This window comes from Microcebus murinus, chromosome 27 (genome assembly GCF_040939455.1).
Source record: "Microcebus murinus isolate Inina chromosome 27, M.murinus_Inina_mat1.0, whole genome shotgun sequence".
Lineage (NCBI taxonomy): Eukaryota > Metazoa > Chordata > Mammalia > Primates > Cheirogaleidae > Microcebus > Microcebus murinus.
Window position 1 is genome coordinate 15,055,529 of NC_134130.1, and position 26,378 is coordinate 15,081,906.

The following is a 26,378-nucleotide window of genomic DNA, read 5'->3' on the forward strand; positions in this document are numbered from 1 at the left end:
TCGGAAATGAAATACTCCTACCCTGACGTGGTCCTTAGTAAGTGGGTTAAATGCCGGCTGCCGCGCGTCACGGGGTCACGCGGTCACGGGGTCACGGGGTCACGGCGGGTGGAGGCCGCGCGGTTGCAGGCGCCGCCTCCCTCTCGGGGACGGGGCGCGCTCCCTGGAACAATGTTTTCAGGGCTCACAAAGAGGGAAACCAGTACAGAAGTGATGTTTCTTAGTGAATCAGAACAAATTGCTTACGAATTTTTTATTTCACCAAATTTTGTTTGTTTGTTTGTAGGAAAAAATCTTTCCTGTTTTCTGCTCTGTATGCTGCCTTTATATTCGGTGGTCGACACCTAATGAACAAACGGGCGAAGTTCGAGCTGAGGAAGCCATTAGTGCTCTGGTCTCTGACACTTGCAGTCTTCAGGTAGGTTTTTTTTGTCTTCATTTTCCTAGTAAACTGCATCCATTTCCCCAGGCTTGCTGAAAGGAGACAATACTTGAACATTTCGTTTTCTAGCTGGTAACGTCTGATTGTCGACTATGTTGAAGACATAGGTGGAGCCGAGCTTAGAGAGAAAGCCCTCGTGCAGCCACGCTTGAGGTGCTCTAGGCAGGGAATGTTTCTGCTCAGCGTCCCCAGAGCCGCCCCACTGCCTAGAAACGGGCGTCTGTTGATGTCGCCAGCTTGCGTCCAGCAGAACTCGGCACGCCGGCTGCCAGGACAAAGCCAGGGCTGCCCCGTGGCAGCTGACGGCCAGCAGGCAGACAGTCCTCCAGAAGCTTCAGGAGCTTTCCCAGTCTTGACTGTCGGGTGATCTGGGCAATCTCAAGACGAATTAGCACGCAGCTGGTGCCCATGCAGGTGCCAGGATTTACCTAGAGCCCTAACAGCGGCACCTGTGCTGTTGTGTTTTTCTTGCCAACCAGCAAGTTTACGAGTCGGCGTTGAGGGTAGGAGAAGCAGATGTAGATACACCAGAAAACACAAAACTATTTTTGTATTTATGAATGATTATTTGTGTGTGTTTTTCATGTTATATATTAACTGTTCTACCTCTCAGCTGAAATTGAGGGTTTCAGTTACCCACGATCACCTGCAGCCCAAAAATATTAAATGGAAAATTCCAGAAATGATCAATGTGTAAGTTTTAAATTGCAAGCCATTCTGAGTAGCCTGCTGCAGTCTCCTGCTCCATCCTGCTAGGGGCGGGAATACTGCTTTGTTCAGCAGACCCACGCCGGTTAGTCGGGCAATAGCCTGTCTCCATCTCGCCATGCTCGAGTTCAAGTCACCTTTACTGTACTTAATAATGCCCCAAAGTGCAAGTGTAGTGATGCCGGCAGTTTGGATACATCAAAGAGAGGCCATACTGTGAAAAAGTGAAAGTTCTTAACATAATAAGGAAAGAGAAAAAAATCACATACTGAGTTTGTTAAGATCTACGGTGAGAATGTATCTTCTATCAGTGGAATTGTAAAGAAGAAAATAAATTCATGCTAGTTTTGCTCAAACTGCAGAAGTTACAGCCACAGTGCGGAATAAGTGCTTAGTTAAGATGAAAAAGACATTAAATTTGTGGGTGGAAGCCATGAACAGAAATGTGCTCCCACTGGGAGCAGTCAGGTTTGGACTATCTTCAGCGTCAGGGTCCCTCGGGGGTCTCGGAGCATGTCCCCGTTAGATAAGGGGCTGCCACCGTGTGCTGAGTAACCCCTCGTGCTCTCTCTGGCTCCTGCATCCAGCTCTGTGACAGAATCGGTGTTCATTCGTATTTTGGATCCCATAGAACGTACAAGCAACAGCACCCCAGTGAGTGGTTTGTGCTCGGCTCTGGTGAAAACAGACTCCACACACACCTCCACCAACCTCTTTGAGTGGGAATGACTGAAGGGCCTGGAAGTTTCCAAACTGAGAGTCAAAGTCACCTTTGATCTAAAAAGGTAGATGTGGTTTAAGTAACTATGAACAAGGTGAAATCCAGTGTGTCCGCGGTGACATTAATGTCAGGTTCGCACTAAGAAATTCATTCAAGTATTTTTGCAGAACGAGGGCAGGTGTCGGAGATGGCTGGGCTTGGACATTTTCTGGATTTTGTATCCTGTAGTGGCTCGAGTCCAAAAGCGAGAATAATTACCCATTAAAGCTGCCAAGTTCTGGGGCTGTTCGGATGACTCTGATCTTGTCGTAGGGAAAAAACATGGTGCAAGAATAGTAACTGATTTTTATAAAAATGATTTCTAAAGGAGTAATTTCCTTGGAAGCAATTTATGTGCTTTGACTAATAGAATGCAAAGTAGAGAAGCATCTGATCAAAACCAGGCTGACAGACTTACAGAAAAGAAATGAGAGAGGAAGCCCAGAGGCGCCACACCTGGAGTGCGGCCAGTGCAGGCCAGGACTGCCCTCGGGCTTCCTGGTGACCCTCAGCTAATCCGCCAAAGCCTTGGGGCCGGGTATGAGTGCGGGTGAGACAGACAGGAAGAGGCCCTCAGTAGGGAATGGGATATTTTTATTGTTCTAAAAACTCGATCTCCCCCAAATTTGTAAACATACCCTGGTTTAGAATAAACAGACTCCCTCTGCTGAGAAAAGAGGAACAGTTTTATAGGGTTTCCTCTAAACCCCCAAACCTGATAACCAGTTTAGGTGGTTTGTGCCAGGTGCTTAACTTCTGTCGCCTTACTCAGCCTCACAGCTGATCTACAAAGAAAATACTATTATAGGTCCCATTTTATGAGATGAGTAAGTTCCTTGAATATTTCCAAGTAATCAAATATTTCAGAACTTTTACAATTTAAGATCAGTTTTCCCATAGGAATAAATGTCAAGTGGGGATGTATTTTAAGAACCTATAAATCTATATCTATGTAATTTTATGTTTTAAAACAATTCTAAACACAGTAAATATTAATAAATACACATTAATGATTAACTTTTTGTTACTCAGAAGTTCTTGGTTCTGACAGTTGTTCTTCAGTTTTGCCCTGAGCACTGCTATTCTATGAACACGTGGATAGCACTGTTATAATTCACCAACAGTGGTCGTTAAAATAGCGTAGCAGTCACCACAAGCACACTTAGGACTTCTGAGGCCCCTAAATAACAGAGTGGTTCAGAAGATAAGGTCAGAAATGGTGGCTATTTCTGTTTCTCACTAACGCCACTGCTCTCATGTGGCAATACCGTAAATGTGCTTTTACAGCAGTTGGGACACTAGCTTTGAAATTGTATGACTCTCTCCTCTCCTCTCCTCTCCTCTCCTCTCCTCTCCTCTCCTCTCCTCTCCTCTCCTCTCCTCTCCTCTCCTCTCCTCTCCTCTCCTCTCCTCTCCTCTCCTCTCCTCTCCTCTCCCCTCCCCTCCCCTCCCCTCCCCTCCCCTCCCCTCCCCTCCCCTCCCCTCCCCTCCCCTCCCCTCCCCTCCCCTCCCCTCCCCTCCCCTCCCCTCCCCTCCCCTCCCCTCCCCTCCCCTCCCCTCCCCTCCCCTCCCCTCCCCTCCCCTCCCCTCCCCTCCCCTCCCCTCCCCTCTTTTCTTTTTTTTTTGAGACAGAGTCTCCCTCTATTGTCCAAGCTAGGGTGCTGTGGTGTCAGCCTGGCTCACAGCAACCTCAAATTCCTGGGCTCAAGCGAGCCTCCTGCTTCAGCCTCCCAAGTAGCTGGGACTACAGGCGCACACCACGATGTCTGGCTAATTTTTCTATTTTTAGTAGAGACAGAGTCTTGCTTTTGCTCAGGCTGGTCTCGAACTCCTGAACTCAAGTGATCCTCCCACCTTGGCCTCCCAGAGTGCTAGTATTACAGCCCTGCGAACGAAATTGTAAGATTCTTGAGTATGGTTTAGATGTAGGGGCTTCATAGCCCTTCAAATTCTGCTTATAAAGTACATCCTTATTAATATTATATATAGTCATATTTCAAAATGTCATGATTCTAATTCATACAAAATGCAGCCGTATCCCTATTTTGCAGATGAAAGAACTGATGCTTAGAGTGATTAAGAAGTTTACTCATGGACACATGACTGGTGACAGGATCAGGATTAGTTGGTCTGACTTAAAACACCTGCCAGTGACACAACTGGGGCGGCCAGAGTAACAGAGCACTAAATCCAGACAGACTTCATGAGTGGCTCCAGTTAGAGAGCTTTGCTACGAGCTTTTTCAGCTGTGCCTCGGACGTCTAGAATGTTTATATAAAGTTCCCACTTCTAAGTATTTCCCCAAAGCTATTAAATCGGAGCCTCCGGGGGTGGGGCATGGAGATCTGAGTTTTTAACAACCTCCATGTTTTGCTATAATTAAAATTTCCTTATAGTGTTAGGGGCTTCCATGCCCTTAGACACGACCCGCCCACACATACCAGGGGTCAAGGACACCTGCACTAACTGTGTCCCTATTGAAGAACTAAGGGTTTTGGGGAGAAGTTCCGTAGGCAGGAAGGTCCAATGCATGGTGTGCTTCTCTGGACAGGAATCCGACTGTGACTCTGGCCACCTGTGGCATACGTGGTCCCTGCTCATGCCTTTCTTATTACTGTACCTCTGACATTTCTACAGCCATCTTTTCCAGTACCATAGTCTACCAACCTGAGGTAGCTGTGTCAGGGTTCTGGAAGCCTTTCACTTGAGGAAGCTGCTGTCTGGCCTAACGCCATCTTTGCAGAGCCACCAGACACAAAGCATTCTCACGCCTCTGCTGTGACTTCCCGTGAGGGGGATGTCTCTGATCCTGGCGTGTCCCACCCCCACGTTCCTCAGAACACAGGCACGAGATGTGTTAAATCTCTCGGGTCCATGTCCTGTCAGCCTGCATTGTCACCCTTAGGTGTCCCGTCTTACCTCAAACTCAACTGGTCTGAAATGGAATTTTATAGAAATGTTCTTAGCCAGACCCACCAAGTCCCCACTACAGCTTAACTAATCAATACACAGAGAAGTTAATAATTAAGTCGGTTTTTGTCCACCTCAGTCTCTGGGCGCCATTATCCACCTTACTGCTCAGGCCAATAACCTTGATCTTTCTTCTGCCTTGCTGTGTCCTGTCGCCCCTACTAGTGTCTCAGGAAGTCTGAGCAGCTACACTCTCAAAATATATGTCATATTTGTCAACTCCTTCCATGTCCGCTGTTACCAGTGTGTCACTACCACCCCCACCTCCTTTGGAAATAAGACATAAAATATCCTTCTAAGTGTTCTCTCTGATTGACTTATTTTATAATAATAAAATAAATATGGATAAATATTTATAGTTATGTTATAGTAATTATTATATCTTATTATATTACAATCCATTTTCCAGCCTGTATTATAATTAAAAATGTAAATCACATCATGTCATTAACTGCTTGAAACTCAGCAGTGCCTATACAGTACATCTAGAATAAAAGGAATCTTATTATCATTAATTATTACTATTAGCATCTCTGTGCCATATAAGATCTTCAAAGGCCCTACAAGCTCTGGTCCATGCCCACCTGTTGAACTGCATCTCACGCCAGCCCCTGTCACCGCACGCCTCCTGCCCTTAGGTCTGGAGCAAGCCCCGGTCATTTGTGCTTTGCAACGTGTCCGCTTACCTGGTGTGTTCTTCTCTAGGGCTTGGAGTACTGGCCTCCTTTCATTTATCAGTTATCAGCTCGAATGTTGCTTCCTCGGAGAGGCCTGCTCTCATCTCTGTAGAAGATCTTTCTGTCCCCTGCACCTAGTCATTATCACTTTAGCCTTTTGTCTCTCAGCCACTACCTGAAATTATTAAACTCTTTTTTTTTAATGTATTTGTTAGTCTCTTGCGCTAGAATATGGGCTTGGTGAAAACAGATTTTTTGTATTTTTTTCTCCTTTCTTAATCCCTTGATATTAAAAAGAACCTAGTAGGTAGTACTGTAGAATACTTTTTTCTGTTTTTTTGGTTGTTTGTTTTAGTGAATAAACCCAGATAGAAACAATCTGATTAAATCAGAATTTTCTAAGGGGATATCTGTGCTCCCTCGTTTTGCTCATGTTGGGCATTGTGTTCTTGCCTCAATATTCATGGAATGTTTAATAGTTGTGATATTTATATGTAACAGTTCCTTGATTAACAACAGGGGAACGTACTAAGGAATGCATCCTGAGAAGCATCATTTGGTCATGTTATTCTTGTGCTAACTTCAGAGGGTACTTACACAAACCTAAATGGCACATGTATGTGTATATAATATATATTTTTTCATAGTCACCATTACTGAATGTCAGTCATTTCCCCTACTTGATCTGCAATGCTAGTATCAAGCACCATATACCAGGGGTCTATATTTGCTCCGTTATAACCTTTTGGGCCCACTGCGTGACTGTGTAGTTTCATATGGCAAATGACAGAGAACAGTTCTGGTCTCAGCCACATCCTCTCTTGTACTTCATACAATTCTTGTCCAAAAACATTTGCACTGATTCTTGTCTCTCCTTTCATCAGCACTCATCGATCCTTTATTTAATTTTTACTTGTAAATAGATTCAGTTTATAGACTCAAGTGCTAGTCATTGTCAGGCGATTTCTTCGACTCTATCCTGCCTTTGCACTCTGTTGATCGTGTCCTTTGATGCACCGAACCCACAGATGTGACGCTTTTGACGAAATCAGGGATCCAAGTGTCCTAGTGGGTCAGCGCAGCCTCAGCTCTGGGAGACAGAGACAGGCCACAGCTTGACGTAGGGACACAAAGGGGAGCCGAGGCCAGCCGTGGGCAGGAGGGCAGCCACAGGCCTCTGCCCAAGTGTCACTGTATTACCGAGCTCTTCTTGCCTTTATATGTAAAAAGTAAATGTTCCCGTGTAATCCTAGCACTCTGGGAGGCCGAGGTGGGCTGATTGCTCAAGGTCAGGAGTTTGAAATCAGCCTGAACAAGAGCCAAGACCCCATATCTACTACAAATAGAAAGAAATTAATTGGCCAACTAATATATATAGAAAAAATTAGCCGGGCATGGTGGCACATGCCTGTAGTCCCAGCTACTGGGGAGGCTGAGGCAGGAGGATTGCCTGAGCCCAGGAGTTTGAGGTTGCTGTGTGCTAGGCTGACGCCACGGCACTCTAGCTGGGGCAACAAAGTGAGACTCTGTCTCAAAAAAAAGTAAATGTTATACATTAATATATTTATTATATAATAAAACAGCGTGCGACACCGTCCCCAGCACTCCTGGTCCTCCTGTCGCCACCCAGCACAGCGTGCGTCTCCCGGCGTGCTGCCCGTCTCCGCCTCTGAGGTGTGAGTCGCAAGTGATTCCTAGGAGTTGGTGTCTGCTGCGGTAGCCCAGTACCTGACTTCTTATCCACGTCCTTTGTGTTGTTGTTTTTTTTTTTTATTGGATACGGAGTCTCACTCTGTCACCTGGGCTAGAGTGCCGTGGCGTCAGCCTCGCTCACAGCAATCTCAGACTCCTGGGCTCAAGCGATCCTCCTGCCTCAGCCTCCCAAGTAGCTGGGACTACAGGCATGCGCCACCATGCCCGGCTCATATTTTCTATATATTTTTACTCGTCCAGCTAATTTCTTTCTCTGTTTTTAGTAGAGACGGGGTCTCACTCTTGCTCAGGCTGGTCTAGAACTTCTGAGCTTAAATGATCCCACCTCAGCCTCCCAGAGTGCTAGGATCACAGGCGTGAGCCACCACCTAGGCCTCCACCTCCTTTCTAACCCCCCCCAGGTCCCAAGACTTCAGGTCTCTCCTTCTGCACCTGTAACAGTGCCTGGCACATACAAAACCTTCAGGAAGTATCGGTTCAATAAATGCATAATTACAAACTCCTGACCCTCCTCAGACTGCGATGACTGTCAGCCATCCTTATCTGTGGGTTTCATATCTGTGGATTCAGCCAACCACAGGTCAAAAATATTTAGGGGGGAAAACTCAATAAAAAATAGCAATATAACAATAAAAAATACTATAAATGTAAAGTACTGCATAACAGCTACTTACATAGCATTTACATTGTATCGTATCATAAGCCACCCACAGGTGGTGTAAGCATGCGGGAGGACGTGCGTGGGTTATGAGCGAGCACCCAGCGTTTCTAACGGGTAAGAACGGATATTACACTTGATCTTAGCCAGAGGCCTGAGAGCTGATGCTGCATCGTTTTATATCAGGGACTTGAGCGTCCTTGGATTGGGATATTCTCGGGGATCCTGGAAATGCTCCGTCAAAGGTACCAAGGGATGACTGAATTTAGAATCTGAAGTATCTGCCTGCAGTTCTGCTGCAGGGCAATGAGGGAGCTTCAGCCATTCCATCCTGCAATCACATTTGCCCTCTGACATGCAAGTGAGAGATTACGGGATTTTCTGCGGGAATGGAGGAGGAGAATCTTACTGCGTGACCTAAACTGTCGCAGGACCGTGGATTATGGGGAAAGGACACAGCGAGAATAAAGGAGAAGGCCAGAAAGTGTAGACAAAAACGCTAGTGGTGGTCTAGGCTGTATCTTTTTATTTCCCCTCTCAAACTTCAGATGCAAACTAGCTTCATGCAGCAGAGGGTGAAGCGGGAGGCAGAGGCAGAGGGAATGCCCCTGGTCCTCAATGCTCACACTTAATAATGAAGTGAGAAAAAGGCCTTCTCCTCTAGGAACTTCACCTAAGCCTGGAGAGCTCAGCTATGCATGACGAGGCCTTTGGAGAATTCAGTGGCCCGAGGGAAGCTGTGATGTAAGAAACAGCAAGGTCCCAGACTTTTGGAAACCTTTGTTTTCATTTCCAAACCCTACTCATGATCACAGCCGTGGAAGCTCACAAATACTCAGCGAGTTCCTAGAAGTCACCAGAACTCAAGGGCCCAGGGCTGTTTTCAGACTCTTCCCCCCAAGACTCATGAAAGGGCATTTAGTGGCATTTTAAGCTTTTTTTACCTTGAGGGTTAAGAAAAAATTGCCTCTGTTGGAAGGAAGGATCTGGGAGGTGGCCAAGCCAGGCAGCAGTCCAGAGTACGGAGAGAGGGATGTTTTCTTACCAAGAGATAAAGGTGTACATGCATGTCTCATCTTGACAGTTACCAGATTTGTGTCATTGCAATATAACAGGCTGACCTTAAAAGCAAATTGTGAGGAAGAAAAAAAAGCACAGAAATAAGCAGAATAAGTTGGAGAGTTTAAGTGTGTCCCTAACTCTTGCAAATTCAGACCACAGAGGGAATTTTTCTTCTCGTATTAAACCTAGAATCATTTTGCGATAACACTGGGGCCTTGAGTTCTTGTTGCCTCATTCTACAGGACTATAGAAGGCTTTGATCTGGGCTTTGAAGTGCAGCAGAATGAAAAATTTCAGGCTTCCTTCGAGCAAAAGGAAGTCCCTGAAATGGAGTTCAGAGGGCCCCAGAGAAGGCCGTTTGGAGATCCTTAACTATCCAAGTGGCCAGGCCAGCCTCTAGATTTTAAGGTAGGAGTTTCTGAATCGGCCACTAGGTTTTCTCCTGGGATTTGTCTGGCAGGAGCAGATGAGCTGTGCAGTGTAGTGACCGCCAGCTGCTGTCAGCGTGGCAAGTCGGAAGGGGGACCCATCTGGGCACCGCCCATCGATGCTTGGCTGCATTTCCCGTAAGATGAGGTGATGGATGTTTGGAGAGGAAAAGGGGTAGAGGAAGAATGGATTACGGAGTCTCTTGGCAGGTGGAGGAATGATTGACCTTGTGTCTGTTACTCACCTGGGAAGATGAACTTGTAATCAGAAATTATCCATGTGGTACGGAAGAGACTTTCCTTTTAGGAGCTGGGCTTAGCCTGCAGACCTAAAGCTATAATATGCATGGCTTTGCCTGGGGGAGGCCAGCAGGGAATTGCCTCGTGAAGGATCTGTGGGAGCCAGCAGTCCTGGAGGTTCCCCGGGGCTCTGGCTAACAGCAATGTTAGGAACAGCTGTTCACGTGACTCAGCCTCCAGGCTTGGCCTTCCCTTTTGCAGGAGTTGGGGAATCCGAGATTTCTTTTTTTCCTTTGCAATTGTTTCCTTCCTTTCCTTGTAGTCACAACATAAATTCACAGAAGTTTCCAGCTGGCATTGTAAAGGGCAGTCCCAGTCCCCTCAATTTAAGAATGTGGTGGCTGGGAGGCCGAGGCAGGTGGATTACTTGAGGTCAGGAGTTCAAAACCAGCCTGAGCAAGAGCGAGACCCTGTCTCTACTATAAATAGAAAGAAATTAATTGGTCAACTAATATATATAGAAAAAATGAGCCGGGCATGGTGGCACATGCCTGTAGTCCCAGCTACTAGGGAGGCTGGGGCAGGAGGATTGCTTGAGCCCAGGAGTTTGAGGTTGCTGTGAACGAGGCTGATGACACCATGGCACTCACTCTAGCCTGGGCAACAAAGTGAGACTCTGTCCCAAAAAAAAAAAAGAAAAAAGAATGTGGAAAACTGAGGGTCAGAATGACTTTTTTTTTCCTTCTGTTTTTCCTCCTTTTCTTTCCTTCCCCCCTTCCTGGGTAGAGGGAAGACACGGTACGGATAATGTTATATATCCTGATTCAGCTACTCTCTGATGCAATTTTCATTCATCATCCTTCAGGGAAAAGAAGTTTGGTTTCCCCGTGAGGCTGTAAAACCTAGTTGAGACTATGAGACAGGCTATGGAGCAATGTTATTATTAATCTTGGCACTGAAATGATCACCATCTAATAATCTGATAGTATTACAAAAGAGATTAGCAATTTTCTCAAAGGAACAAAAGTTTTCTGTAGAAAGAAAATGACTAACCATTTTGTGATCCGAGTGAATTTTTGTCATTAACATTAATCTTTACCGTGTCCACATTTATTTCAGGTTCTTTTTAGTTCATATAACTCTCATTTTAATTTTCTTGTCATACTTAATTGGCGTCACTAATGGTGGTACTTTATCTCTTTGTTTCCATTAGAAAAGTCTAGAAACCAGCACATTGTTCTTCCCATAGGGAGTTGAAAGTCGATATTCTTGTGCTTGGGCAAGCCTCCAGAGGACCGCATTCGGTGGCATCTCATTAGTAGCTGAGTGACGAACATAAGGCAATGGAAGAAAGCACACCCGCCAGAAGACATTAATTTTGTAAAATGTAGCAGAACTCTTGGGCTTAAAATTCAGGGAGAAGGGTCCTCATCTGGGACACCAGTGATGCATAGAGAGGCAACTCCATCAGCCTCCTGGGCAGCTCCCTTGCCAGGTTCATGGCGGGGGTACCAGGGGGAGCACAGGCAGGAAGGCATCTTGCAGGGAGAAGTCTCCAGAGTGTCCATAAACCAGAGCTGGGACCTACAGGTGTCCCAAGTCCAAGATTCTGAGCCAGTTGTCATGAGATGGGTCCTAGACACTGGAATTGTTTTAGTGCCTCCGGGCGATTGTTATTTCCGGCCGGGCTGAGAACCACAGTCCCAAAGGACAGCTCGGTGAGAAGTTTTCAGGACCAGCTCTCAGGTGAAAGGCAAAGCACTGAGCTGCGGACAGAAGATTCTGCTGCTTAGCAACCGTGAGACCCGGGAGGTGTCCCTCTCCTCTCTGTACCTGTGTCATCGTGGATGAAACAGGGATAATGCTGCGCCATGCAGCTGGGCTGAGAATCAAGTGTCATAATCTAGCAGCTCAGTAAACTCCTTTAGGTGGGAGACTAGGCCAGCATCTAGCGCAGCGCATGCGCAGTCAGTTACCTGCGGCCGGCTCGAGCTGGCACGCTCGCTCTGAGAGGGGGGGAAGCAGGCCCCGATGGGGTGCAGGGTGCCCGCAGTGTGAAGGAGATGAGGTCCCCATATCTCAAAATAAAACTTAATAGTAGCCAAGTAACATTAAATCCTGCTTGTTTTATGAAACCGCGTGCGATCTTAACCAGAATGTCAAACTAAAATGTTATAAATTCTATAGCCAAGTGTTACTTTCTTTAGGAAAATGCTAGCTGAGCTCCATTATGGGTACTAATTGCCCTCATTATTTATATTTTTAGCCTCTCCATCTCCACTCCTCCTCACTCCCAACTCTGCCAGGCCAGTTTTTATTAAGTTGGTTTTTATTTATTTATTTATGAGACAGAGTCTCACCCTGTTGCCCGGGCTAGAGTGCCGTGGCATCAGCCTAGCTCACAGCGACCTCAAACTCCTGGGCTCAAGCGATCCTCCTACCTCAGCCTCCCGAGTAGCTGGGACTACAGGCACGCGCCACCATGGCCGGCTAATTTTTTCTATATATTTTTAGCTATCCAGATAGTTTCTTTCTATTTTTAGTAGAGATGGGGTCTTGCTCTTGCTCAGGCTGGTTTCAAACTCCTGACCTTAAGTGATTCTCCCGCCTCGGTCCTGCCTCAGCCTCCCAGAGTGCTAGGATTACAGACGTGAGCCACCACGCCCGGCATATTAGGTTGGCTTTTGAAAACTTGGCCCTAGCATTCCTTTGCTTTGCCCTGGAGCAAGTGTGTCATTTCCAAGTTACACACTCCAGATACGAGGACAGGACTCACAGTATCTAACATGTCGTATCTCTGAAAAGCAAAGGAGTTATTATCTAAGTTACATTCAGACCCTTAAAGCTTTTTTTATTTTAAAAATTGCTTAGGTTTACAAGTTAAAGGAATGAACTTATGGTGTCAGTAGAGACATGATATTGACATGGAGATGCCATGATCCTATGTCTCAGGCACTGTAATCATTTCTCAAATAGGGGGTCGTGAGTTTGTTTTAACCTGTTCCGGGATCATTGGATGTTCTTCCTACTCTGGAAACTGTCAGCAGTTCAGGTTTTGTGATCAGGAGAATCACTGATGTCTTCCGTGCTTACAAAGAGTTGCTACTGCTGGCTCAGATGTTGCCGTGTTCTGACAACTAACAAAATCTCACGCCTTTTTTTTTCTTTTTCCAATTGTAGGATAGACATGAGATAAAACATGTTTATTGCCCAATTCTGGAAGTAATCGTACCTTTGGTTATTAAGTTAGCAAGGTGGAGATTAGTGGTGGTTGGCACTTCAGAGTAAAAAGTTCTTGAGAAGCCGTGTTTTGATTTAAAAATATCTTGCATTTAAGTTGGAAGCCAAAAAGGGACAGTGTAAAAGTGATTATCAAGTCTTGATGTTTATACGGGAATAATTGAAAGTACTGATGATTTATACCCAAGACTCTTTCATCCCAGGGCGCAAGTCTGAAGTTGTTACTGAGATACTCCATTAAAACAGGAAAACTGTCCTGTGCCAGTTTGTCATCCAAGGGCTGATCAGGGATGAGTGTTACATCTGGACTTTATACGAAAAATTCACTAGTAAAGCTTTGCAAGCTTGTATCATTGATCATTTATTCAGTGTGTCAGTTGTGGCCGGCACCTATTTAAAGTAGGCTTTTAAAAAAAATTTTAAAGCCATTTATAAGTGCTTGTTTTAAAATAGTCAGACAATGCAGAAATACACAAAAAACAAAAACAAGAAAACAACCACTAGGCTTTGATAAGAAAAATCTGATTTTTTAAAATTTGTTTGTAATGGTTTTTGTTTTGTTTTGTTTTGTTTTTGAGACAGAGTCTCACTCTGTTGCCTAGACTAGAGTGCCGTGGCCTCAGCCTAGCTCACAGCAACCTCAAACTCCTGGGCTCAAGCATCCTCCTGCCTCAGCCTCCCGAGTAGCTGGGACTACAGGTGCATGCCACCACACCCAGCTATTACTAATTTTTTTTCTCTATTTTTAGTAGAGACAGGGGTCTCACCCTTGCTCAGGCTGGTCTTGAACTCCTGAGCTCAAGCGATCCTCCTGCCTCAGCCTCCCAAAGTGCTAGGATTACAGGTGTCAGCCACCGTGCCCGGCCAAGAAAAATGACATAAAAAAAAATTTATACAGGCGTAACCTTATAGGAGGGAAAGGCATGTGGTTTGGTAATCATCTATCTTCATCAAACACCGTGGCCCAGATTCTCAGCCTGTTTGAGGCTCTAGATTTAGAATACTCTTATCATCTGATCAAAAGATACATTTCACATGAACCAGATGTTTTCTGAAATGGACAGCCTCTCCGTCAAGACAGTCTATGGAAAGTCCTTATTTCATATCCTCTTGTGAATTTGCTAGCTTACATTGTCACTGACATTGTGAAAAGTTGGCGCATGACCAACTTTCGTGGCGGTGGGAGTTGAGATAGGATATAAGAACTGGGTCCTCGCCAGCATGCTACGGCACTGAAGGGCTCCCTGACCCTGTGCTCAGGCCAGCACGTCACATGGAACCTCAGCCCTGTCAACCCACCGAGAACAATCTCAGGATTGCTCTGAAGAAAATATATGTAAGTGCAAGTTGTCATAGCAATAGAAATAATATGAATAATCAATCATCAGACTAAAAACCCTGTAAATCAACTTCCCAAGTAGGGATAATGAATCATAACCTTTCTTACCTGACAAAATAAGATGAGAGAGAAAAAAATGATTTTCAACACTTAGTAGGCCAAGCGTGGTGCCTCACGCCTATAATCCTAGCACTCTGGGAGGCCAAGGTGGGCAGATCATTCAAGGTCAGGAGTTTGAGACCAGCCTGAGCAAGAGCAAGACCCTGTCTCTACTAAAAATAGAAAGAAATTAATTTGCCAACTAAAAATATAGAAAAAATTAGCTGGGCATGCTGGCACATGCCTGTAGTCCCAGCTACTTGGGAGGCTGAGACAGGAGGATCACTTGAGCCCAGAAGTTTGGGTTTGCTGTGAGCTAGGCTGATGCCATAGCACTCTAGCCCAGGCAACAAAGTGAGATTCTTTCTCAAAACAAAACAAACAACAAAAAAAAAACCCACTTAGAAATAGAAAAAGTAAAGCAGCAATAAAAATAACACATTGTAACAGATTAAGAATATAATAAAAATGGTTTTATTGAGCACCTGCATGTATATCAGAGGCTTGGTGCTATCTAAATACCTTACTTATATTGCTTTATAAAATTCATAGAACTGATTTGCACATTAGATATTATTGTCCTCATTTCGGATGAAGAAATGTCCAGGCCTGGCCGGGAGGAGTACAGGGATTGATTAGGCATGTCTGCCGTGCGCTGGGCTAGCGCTGCAAGGCGCATGGTGGCCTGCTGTGTCATGCTGCCTCTCAGGGTGATGTAACTTAGGGAGGAGAAGATGCCTCCTCACCTTAAAGGATATTTTGGAAAAGTGTCACAGTGTGACACTATTAGAATAAAAGCCACCTGATTTCAAAGTGCTCTGTGGCTGGAATGTGCCTGGGGCAGAGCTGGTGGCTTCCCACAAATGACAAATCACCCCACTGACCGAGCAGCCCCCCCCCCACTGCTCTCCCCAGCAGCATTGTCAGAGCCCAACAATGTGCCTTTGCCCACAGACGCATGGACCCAATGGCTGGCACTGACGGTGTCCCTGAAAAGGGCCACTGTCCTCTGTTCTGAGTCAGCTTTATTGTTCGGAGCTTAGGGAATGAGGCTTATGTCCAGATATGGGACAATAATATGTGCTACACGCTTGTTGTCAGCAATACTGTAGGTCATCATGATACCAAAACCTTCAGTGCTCTCAAGTGACCTCCCCACACCCTCACCTTCCAATCTGGGAGTGGCTGTTTGCCCCTAATTCTATTGCTACTTCCTCTGAAACCTTCCAGGACCACCCCCCTCCGATGAGCCAGAATTAGCTTATTGGCTTTTTCCACCCCAGTATCTAAAACAAGGCAGGTAAATTTTTACCACTTGAAATAATAAATTAAATTGTGTTAATACTCTAGAAATTGGGAATAAACTATAATGATTTTGAGATCTAGGAGGATGAAAGGCAAGTCATTTATTTCAAAAGGATTTTCTTTGTGTCTACTCTGATCACGATGGGAGCACACAGTCTGGCAGCAAAGGAAGGTTCTCGGCTGTGTGATTTCTGGATATGGTGGGCTGGACTCAGCAGGGAAGGGGATGCTTTAGAAAATATGCTCAGTTGTTCAGAAAAATCATAGATCTGGGGCTAATGAGCAGAGAGTGTGTGTATGTTTCCTTGCTTTTGGCTTGTACAACAGTCACTGCCATCTCCCCCACCATTATGCAAAGCAGATAACCACTGCAGTAAGTAACTCACCAGCAGTATCCATGACGATGGATTCATTGTATAGCCACAGAGGGAACTTCTGCACAAAATGTTAACTAGTGTTTAAAAATCTACTGAAAATCAGATCTTGTGTGTTGTGTCTTGTTGGGCAGCAAGTCATAGAAAGCAAAACTCCAAATGGCTTATGCAATAAGAAATGTTTTTTTAATTTCAAGAACAAGAAGTCTTGAGATAGGGTCACTGAAAGATTGGTTAATTCAGCAGCTCAGTCACATTTTGAAGAAATATTTTGCCATCCTCTGAGTTGGCTTTGTCCCCAAGGAGGCTGATAAGGCCAGTCCAGAGGTAAAGGAAGAGTTAGGGTAAAGCAATACAGGGATTTTCAAGGAATAGAGCCAGTGGGACTTGGAGACTAACTAGACATAGCACAGGACTGAGATATTTCCTAGAGTTTGCAGCCACACCCATCTCTCCCCTAAGGAATAGTTGCTTCAAGCTGAAACACAAAGGATAGCAGAGTTCTTCGTGAGGCTGCTCTGGATCTATTCCCCTCCTTGGGAACATTGGTGAAGAGTAAGTGGCATCATGTCTGGGTTCAGGATAAAGTGCTTGGGAAGTTTGATTAGCTCTTGTTTACAGAACATTTTAAGATGCTTCTAACTAAATGCAAATTTTTCTTCTTTTTTTTTTTTTTTTTTTTTTTTTTTTTTTATTTTTTTCAATCTTCAATCTTCAGGAAAATTTTTCTTCTTCTATGCCTATTTCCTGCCAACGGCCAACCAGTCTTCTAAGTATGGTTAATGTCAGAAATGAAATTGTTTTCTCAAATATTGTTTCTTTTCTCTTTTTGTTATAAAGTATATTCGGTGCTCTTCGAACTGGTGCTTATATGGTGTACATTTTGATGACCAAAGGCCTGAAGCAGTCAGTTTGCGACCAGAGTTTTTACATTGGACCTGTCAGCAAATTCTGGGCTTACGCATTTGTGCTAAGCAAAGCACCCGAACTAGGTGAGTGTCTTCTCTCCTTCCATTTCCTCCCCCTCTCTTTGTAGCAACATGTCCATAATATTTATTAAGAGTGAACAAAGAAACAAATAATCTGAAGATCCTATTTTGTTTGTTGCAGGAAACTTAACAATGAATGAGTTTGAGTTCTAAACTGACTTCCACTTTCTTTTTTGATTTCCTCTGTCTCCCTTCTTTTAAATAATTGTACATATTAAGGGCAAAATAGTCCACATAGACAGCAGTCCCCAACCGTTTTGGTGCCAGGGACCAGTTTCCTGGAGCTCAGGCGGCCATGCGAGCGATGGGGAGTGGCTGTCTTCGCCCACTTGCTGCAGCTTGCCTCCCGCTGTGCGACTCTGTCTCCAGCAGGTCACTGGTCCACGGGCTGGGGTTGGGGACCAAAGACTAGAACATGCTGACTTTTAAGCACTCCTAAAAATACACTTCCAGGGGCCTATGAAATATAGTTCCCTCTCTAAGGCCCATTAACAACAGAGCTAATACTAAATTATGGGGCAGGGGAGCAACATAGCTATTTCCAAGTCCCTTATGGAAGCATACTTTCATCTCGAGTTAGCAATCAGATTAGGAAATGAAGCTTTTCATTTGGGTATAGTCATGTCCACATCAACAAATGCTAAGGGCTGATTTCTGGGGTTGTTTGATTTTCAAAATCAATGAGACTGGTTTTGGAAGGGGAAGGTATTAATAGTTCACCTTCTAGAAATTAATAGAAAATACTGGCTATATTTGTAGATGTCTGTGCTTTTTCTTTCAACTCTTTAATGGTCTTGAATGTAAATGTGGTGTAGGTTAGCAGAAACAGTGAAAAATTAGCTGGCAAGGATTTGATATGGGCACAATTCTCCAAGAAAATGTCTTTATTGCCAAAGAAAGGTAGCTGCTTCCTAGCACTCTGGGAGACTGAGGCAGGCGGATTGCTCGAGGTCAGGAGTTTGAAACCAGCCTGAGCAAGAGCAAGACCCCGTCTCTACTATAAATAGAAAGAAATTAATTGGCCAACTAATATATATATAAAATTAGCTGGGCATGGTGGTGCATGCCTGTAGTCCCAGCTACTCGGGAGGCTGAGGCAGGAGGATCGCTTGAGCCCAGGAGTTTGAGGTTGCTGTGAGCTAGGCTGACGCCACAGCACTCACTCTAGCCTGGGCAACAAAGCGACACTCTGTCTCAAAAAAAAAAAGAAAGGTAGCTGCTGATGACTAATCTCTGAGTGCATCCATGAGTAATGGTAGCTACCACCTCACAGACTGGTATGTATTCTTAGGTAAAACCTGACTACCCACTGGGTTTCTTAATTTTTTTTTTTTTACCTGTAATTAAGAATTGTATTAATATGTATTTAGCTCAAAAGATATTTATTATTTTTTCTCCTGTTTCCCTAAAAAGGGGTTAGAGGCTGTAATTTCATTACAAGCCTCCTACAATATAAGCTATGAGCAGTCTTTGTAAGGTGCCCCTAGTCCGTGCCCCGTGTCTACGCATATAGGACAAGGGGTCTCGGTGTGTGGGTCAGCAACCGAGCCGCCTTCCACTTGATGCTAATAGTAGCTGGCAATTGGTTTGATCTATGCGCTTGACTATTGTCTTACCATTACCAGGTCAAAGACAAGGGAAGAGCAGTAGGAGAAAAAATTTTTGAAAACTTTTCAGAAAGAGGGGCAGAGGTACAAAGATAGGTCCTCTACGTAATTCACAATAACTAGATAACTATTGCGGGCATACACAGAACCTACGAAAATAGTCTTAGAATGCAATGCATTAGTGTGGATTCATTCATTCATTCAATAAATTTACATTAAGTACCCACTGTGGACAAGACATTTAATGGGAGTTGGAATAGAATGGCTACTTTTTCTAAAATAATAATAATAATAATATACATTTTATGAACCAGACCTGCAAAGGCTATTTTTATTAATACTCATATTGGGATCTCTAGGTACAAAGTCATAGGCTAGAGAAATATTTTTCCCTCTTGGATCTACAGACAATGCCTGGAAATCTGAAGAGGTATTTTCAGGAATTGTAAAATTCTATGAAAATATATATATTTTTTAATTATTTATTTATTTATTTTTTGAGACAGAGTCTCACTCTGTTGCCCGGGGTAGAGTGCCAAGGCGTCAGCCTCGCTCATGACAACCTCAAACTCCTAGGCTCAAGTGATCCTCCTGCCTCAGCCTCCTGGGTAGCTGTGACTATAGGCATGTACCACCATGCCCGGTTTATTTTTTCTATATATTTTTAGTTGTCCAGCTAATTTCTTTTTATTTTTTAGTAGAGATGGGGTCTTGCTTCTTGCTCAGGCTGGTCTCGAACTCCTGAGCTCAAACGATCCACCCGCCTCAGCCTCCCAGAGTGCTAGGATTATAGGCGTGAGATACCACATCCGGCCTCAGGTCCTTGATAGAGGTCATTTATGTTCGAGAATCTTTTTTTAAATTTTAAAATATGAAATACCATCCTTTGACTATCTTGGAGCTCCCTGGACAATGGCCTTTCAGGGCTAAACTGCTGAGTCAAAACATCCAAAACTCAGCACAAGAGTCTACGACAGCCAGCCCCTGGCGCTTAATTATTGAACATGTTTGCTTGGATGCATTTTTTCATGCATTTTGGAGGTTTAAATCCCTTCCCAGTGTTTTGCAGTTAGCAAACCTTGTGGCTACCATGTAATTAAGAAAGATTTATCCATGGGGATTATTTAGAACTTTTCTTACTTTTAGGTCACAAGTTCTGCCTTATGAACATCAAAGGGAAAAGATCTCATGAGAAAAAAGAATGGTTCTTCCACATTCAGTACTGAAAATGTATTTTCTCCCCAAAACCTACATGCATACAGTTTTCATTAAATTTTGTTTTTAAATTGTAGTAGAATATACGTAATATTCACATTCTTGTGCAACTATCACATCATCGATTTCCAGAACTTTTGCATCTTCCCCAATTGAAACCCTGTCTCCATTCAACACTAGCTTCTTCACTAAACTCTATTTAGCAAGAAGAGCTTGCTGCTTCAGCAGAAAACTGAGCTCATTTCAGTGAATTATAGGGTTACAATTTATTAGAACAACTGAGAGGAAGAGATCCACCCACCTGCTGTGCGTGCCAAATCTTTGAGCACCTTCTGTTTGCATTTTATTAAAACCTGCTGAGATTTGGTTTTGTTAAAACTTGGAAACATCTGTTCTGAGCCTAGGTCCTTGCTCAGTTGAGCATGTCATTGTGTTTGAAACTCTGACTCAGCAGCACTCCAGCTAGCTCTGCCAAGAGGAACTCGGCCTTCTGTGACAGACCGCACACACAGAGTAGGCTTTCCGTTCCTCTTGGTGGCCGAGAGTCCCCTGGGGATTTGCAGATGCTGAGCAATTTCCCCGTCGCTGGAAAGCAGCCTGTGCTTTCCAGGTGCAGGGGTGGAAAGGATAGCTCAGGAGGGACAGTTAGGTACAATCTACACCGTGCCCTGCTGCAAGCTGTCTCCTGACTGATCACAGCTGAACCAAAGTTTAGAAAGGCCAAGGTAAAGAGAACATGAACCAGAAAGTAGCTAAAATAGGTGACATGGAGGAAACGTTCAAGAGTCAAAAGACCCATTGCTTATAATTGGGGAGATTCATTTCCATAATACCAGGAGGACATTGACCGAGAAAGCTTGGTTGCCCGACACAAACACACAGTCTCTAGGGTAGCGTACGTTTCTGGATCACTCGGTAGCTTCTGGAAACCTGTAAGTACCATGACTCAGCAGGACTCTTGCTCATGGCAAATTAAACGTGATCTGTGGTTTCCCCAGAGAAAAAGTAATTTATACCTGGCAACGTGGTGCAGCTCATGGGTCTCAGCTGCAGTATGGAGGCCACACGAGGCCTCGGTTAGCTCTTCTGGCGCCCCACCACTGGCCCCTCGCCCGAGTGGGACCACCATTCTTTGGGTCAGTAGTCTGTGGTCGGTAACCTTGATAGGGCTTTAGGAGTGGAATGATGCCTCTGACCAGCTCCACGCCATTATTGAGAGATACTCATCTCTTCATTACTTCACCTATCATCCTGCATATTTGTTCTGAAAAACATCCTTAAGTGAATTCAAATCATTTTATTATTATTATTTTATTTTATTTTATTTTTTTGAGAAGAGTCTCCTCTGTCCCCTGGGTGGAGTGTTGTGAGGTCATCACAGCTCACTGCAGCCTCCAACTCCTGGGCTAAAAAGATCCTCCTGCTTCAGCCTCCCAAGTAGCTGGGACTACAGGCACGTGCCACCATGCCCAGCTAATTTTTTCTCTATATATATTTAGTTGGCCAATTAATTTCTTTCTATTTTTAGTAGAGACGGGGCCTCGCTCTTGCTCAGTCTGGTTTCAAACTCCTGACCTTGAACAATCCTCCCGCCTCGGCCTCCCAGAGTGCTAGGATTACAGGTGTGAGCCACCGCGCCCAGCCAAGGGGCTTTTTCATTGGGTTTGTTCTTTATCCATTTCTATTTTTTTTTTTTTTTTTTTTTGAGACAGAGTCTCACTCTGTTGCCCAGGCTAGAGTGAGTGCCGTGGCATCAGCCTAGCTCACAGCAACCTTAATCTCCTGGGCTCAAGTGATCCTCCTGCCTCAGCCTCCCAAGTAGCTACAGGCATGTGCCACCATGCCCGGCTAATTTTTTCTATATATATTAGTTGGCCAATTAAAATTTCTTTCTGTTTTTAGTAGAGATGGGGTCTCACTCTTGCTCAGGCTGGTTTTGAACTCCTGACCTTGAGTGATCCTCCTGCCTCGTCCTCCCAGAGAGCTAGGGTTACAGGCGTGAGCCACCGCGCCCAGCCTGTCCATTTCTATATGCATGTTCTACAGTGTATTTTTCAGAGTCCCTAGACTTCTCAGAGAACCGTTACCCAGCACCAGCTACCAGGGCGTAAGTCCAGCTTCTATGATGCAGACTCCCTGCCTCAGACACAGGACTTTTTCTTCAAAGGGTTTTTGCTAGAAAAATGCTCAATACAGCCTGGAAAGCTTTCTCACAGTTCCATAAAATGAAAACTAATATTTTCAGTGTTTTCTCTTTCCTCATTTATTTCATTGGCATAAGATACGCCTAGTACCCTCGTCTGCAGATGTGTATGGGAGATGGCTTTTGTTCCCCTTTCTTCTGTCTTCGCCTTTTGTTCAAATTTTACTTTTCTCACTGCCATCTGGCAAGGTTTCGTCATTTTAAGGGAGCTCACAAAGGTATATATTCAAGGAGTGTGGTACCTTTCATCGTATGCCAAAGAAAAATTATGGTTTTACTATTCGAGAGAGGCCCGAGAGCCCCTGCCAGGGACCTGAGTTCCAGTCTGTTTCTTTTGATTCATAAATGACCTGAGACAAGTCACCTTGGGGATTGGACAATCTTGTTGTCCGGACAATCTCGGACAATCTCCCTTCCAGATCTGTAATTAATTAGTAGGATTTTGTGTAAAGTCCGAAACATTTGTTGCTTGCCTACCACATGTGAAGAGGGCATGTTGATTGTCCTGCTTAATCCTCAGAGAATTCCAAGTTACTATTATTAATTATCCCCATCTTGTAGATGAGGAAACTAGAAAATACTGAGGTTAAATAACTTGGCCAAGGTCACAGAGCTAGTAACTGCCAGTTTTGGATCCTGATCCAGTCCGTCTGACTCTCCGGCGCGAGCTCAAGATGCCTGCCCTCCTGCAAAATGATAGATTGGCGTTCTGTTGCGGTCAAGGGCTCATGAATGTTCTTTCCCTTCTTTGTCTTGCAGGAGATACGATATTCATCATTCTGAGGAAGCAGAAGCTGATCTTCCTGCACTGGTACCACCACATCACTGTGCTCCTGTACTCCTGGTACTCCTACAAAGACATGGTCGCCGGGGGAGGCTGGTTCATGACCATGAACTACGGCGTGCACGCCGTGATGTACTCGTACTACGCCTTGCGGGCGGCGGGTTTCCGCGTCTCCCGGAAGTTCGCCATGTTCATCACCTTGTCCCAGATCACCCAAATGCTGATGGGCTGTGTCATTAACTACCTGGTCTTCTACTGGATGCAGCATGACCAGTGTCACTCTCACTTTCAGAACATCTTCTGGTCCTCACTCATGTACCTCAGCTACCTTGTGCTCTTCTGCCATTTCTTCTTTGAGGCCTACATCGGCAAGATGAGGAAGACAGCGAAGGCTGAATAGTGTTGGAACTGAGGAGGAAAGCCATAGCTCAGGGTCATCAAGAAAAACAATAGACAAAAGAAAATGGCACAAGGAATCACATATGGTGCAGCTAAAACAAAACAAAACAAAACACAGGAGCAGACACAAACCCAAGGCAGCTTAGGGATAATTAGGTTGACTTAACCCAGTAAGTTTATGATCCTTTTCGGGTGAGGACTCACTGAGTGCACCTCCATCTCAAAGCACTGCTGCTGGGAGACCACATCCTCTTTACCTGTCAACTCTAGGACGGAGGAGAACAAGCAGGAGCCAGAGGCAGAGAGAGAATGGCAGGCAAGCGAAGGCTGTTAACGATAGCAAAGGATGTCTCTACTGAGTGTTATATTTCTCTAAGGATGAACGAATTTTATTTTTTAAAAAATGGGAGCACATACACACACAGTCCTTTCTGATCTTCACTGACACCAAACTGCAGCCAACAGAAAAGATAAAAATGAAAGAGATACAGGGGGTGTGTCTAAAACAATAACGCTTTTGCAGAAATTAAGGCCTTTTTAAGAAAGGTTAGTTGTTGTAGCCCCATGAGAATAGATGTCTTAATCATCCCTTATGAAAACAGATGTAAACAATTATATTTCAACTAAAAAAAGAGATGAATATTCACTGCATAGCTTCAGGCTGGTGAGTTTGCCAAACCAAACGGGGCACAGTCGTCTCCCAAGGGTCTTCCTGGGAGGATGGGAACAGTGCGGCCCAGGTCCCAGAGCACTGCCGACAGTGCGACTGTGATTTCTAGCTTGCAACGAGATAGGAAGAATTATCCTTTTGTTCAGTTGCCGCAGGCTTTTGAACAGAAGAGTAAATACAGAATCAAAAAGATAAAAAAACGCAACCAAATGATTTGGAAATGGATTCTGTACGACCTGAAAGAGGCCCAGCCCAATACCAACCACTGAGCTGGGACAGGGAAACTGGGAAGACAGGTGAGCCGCCCATCACGTCCGTAGACGAGACGTACACCCCTCCCTATCAACTTCACACATACTCCTAACTTTCCAAATGAAACCCTGTAGGATAGTATATTTTCTATATTTTTGTGAATTTCAAAAAGAAACTGCAGGACTCCTGACACTGGGTGAACACTGTGTTTCCGCATCGTCTGCATGTGCTGCCGAGCAATGCGGAGGTGTTTGAAGTGCCCTCTGCTGGCTGAGTGGAGATACTTCATCCAACACTCATGGCAAGTTTGGCTGAAAACAGTTGACAACAAAAGGCCCCCTATAGACTTACCCCCACCCCAAATTTTAAATGACATAACATACTTGTCATACTTACTTTAGCCAAATCAGAAGATATCCATCCTGCTTCAAGTCAGCTTCAGAAATTTTTTAAAAGGGACTTTCGCTCTGGAACTCAAATACCAATTTATTAAGAGCCATATTCTTTTAAAAAAACAAAAAGCTAGGTCATATTATCTGTAATATTTCAGTCCTTTACAAGCCAAATACATGTGTCAATGTTCCTAGTATTTCAAAGACACAACTCTGTAAAGTTGTTCAATGTGACATAATAGTATTAATATTATAATTGGTTAAGTAGCTTAATGATTAGGCAAACTAGATGAGAGATTAGGGCTGTTCCACAGCATAGACGTGCACACATAGCCACACACAAATGCACACACAGATGTGGGAAACACTGAACTTCAGATCCCAAATGAATAGAAACATTTTTCTGGCTAGCAGAAAAAGAAACTTGTTTATCTTTCTTGCTTTATTTGAGAGTGTACAGTAAAAGGGATTTTTCAAATTATTTTTATATTGTTTTAGCTTTAATTGTGCTGTCATTCATGAAACAGAGCTGCTCTGCTTTTCTGTCAGAGATGGCAAGGGCTTTTCCAGCATCTCGTTTATGTGTCGAATTTAAAAAGAATAAAGTTTTATTCCATTCTGTGTGAATGGTTGGAAAATGAACGAAGAATCTTGTGGAAACCACGTCATGGCTGGAATAACTGGGGAGGGGAGCTGTTAACATTTGTGTTAAATTATTGTGTATAGTCTATGATGTCTTGACCTCACTTCATAGATGAGACACAACTGATGGAGGAATGTATTATTATTTGGGCAAAAACTGATGTGAGCTGGAAAGATAGGTCTTGCTATTACAACTAATAGATTTTTAGGATACGAATAATGTTATTTTGAGCTTTGCAAATAAGTGATACTGTGCAATAAGTCTTTTCCCCCTCATAACAGAAAATAAGTCATTAAAATGAGGAAAAGGCCACATAACAGTTAACTTGAGTTTAATTGAAGGACCCATTAGAGACTCATCTGGTTGCTTTAATTATTTAATTCCGTAATTTATCATAGATCCTTTAATGCAGGTTAGCATAAAAAAATGAGCATAAACCTTAAAAAGACTCTAAATGATGCTTCCAAAGCACTTTCATCTTGGTATTAGGTTCATGTTTGTGTTCACTTGTAAAATAATTTAAAATTTTTGTTTACAGGTTGGATGTCTAATAAATAGTTTTTAAATTAGCAAATATATCTACAGGCAAGCCACATATTTAAAAAATTCTGGTATTACAGGTTCAATACACTGTTTTTAATATCACAGCTGAGCTGCTTTAATTATATCAAGATAGGAGGCTGACTCACTAGCCCATGACGAATCTGAAGCCTACCAGAGAACTGACTGCCACAAAAACACTCTTGCTGTCAACTAACATTCCAGAGAAACTTGGGCAGGCAAGTTTTTTATAGCTGTCCCACTATGCTGCAACAGATTGTCTTTCTATTGAAGATTTTCCACTGCGTTCCAATCCCATTATGGTGAAAACATCACTCTTGGATTGATTAAAAGAAAAAAACCCAAATTCTTGATTTTATACATATGTCTCTGTCTGTCTGTCTGTCTCTCTACATATATAAGAATGTTTATATACACTTACATACACATAAGTTCATACACTAGGTCTGAGCATCAACCCAAGTCCAGGAGTTTGCAATGAAATTCCAGGGAGAAATGCTATATTCATACAGCACGGGGGCTTATCTGGACCTTCTATTTTTCCTTATGAGAAAGGAGTAGCTACTATATTCATATCCAATGCCAGGTCAAAGTACCAAATTAATCATCAACTAGGTTATTATTCCATGTAATTTACTCCCGTCCTTC

At 43.9% G+C, this 26,378-nt stretch overlaps 1 protein-coding gene across 3 annotated transcripts in view; it reads left to right on the forward strand.

Moving 5' to 3' along the window:
- The window catches only part of ELOVL6 (ELOVL fatty acid elongase 6), a 105,733-nt gene extending 79,643 nt beyond the window's left edge, over nt 1–26,090 (forward strand). For all 3 annotated transcript variants that reach the window (XM_012766192.3, XM_075998344.1, XM_075998345.1), the window contains 3 exons: nt 287–418; nt 16,856–17,007; nt 22,789–26,090. In XM_012766192.3, the coding sequence (XP_012621646.1) occupies nt 287–418; nt 16,856–17,007; nt 22,789–23,213 (709 nt within the window). In that variant the 3' untranslated portion in view covers nt 23,214–26,090. The remainder of the gene's footprint in view (nt 1–286; nt 419–16,855; nt 17,008–22,788) is intronic.
- The last annotated feature ends 288 nt before the right edge of the window (nt 26,091–26,378 follow it).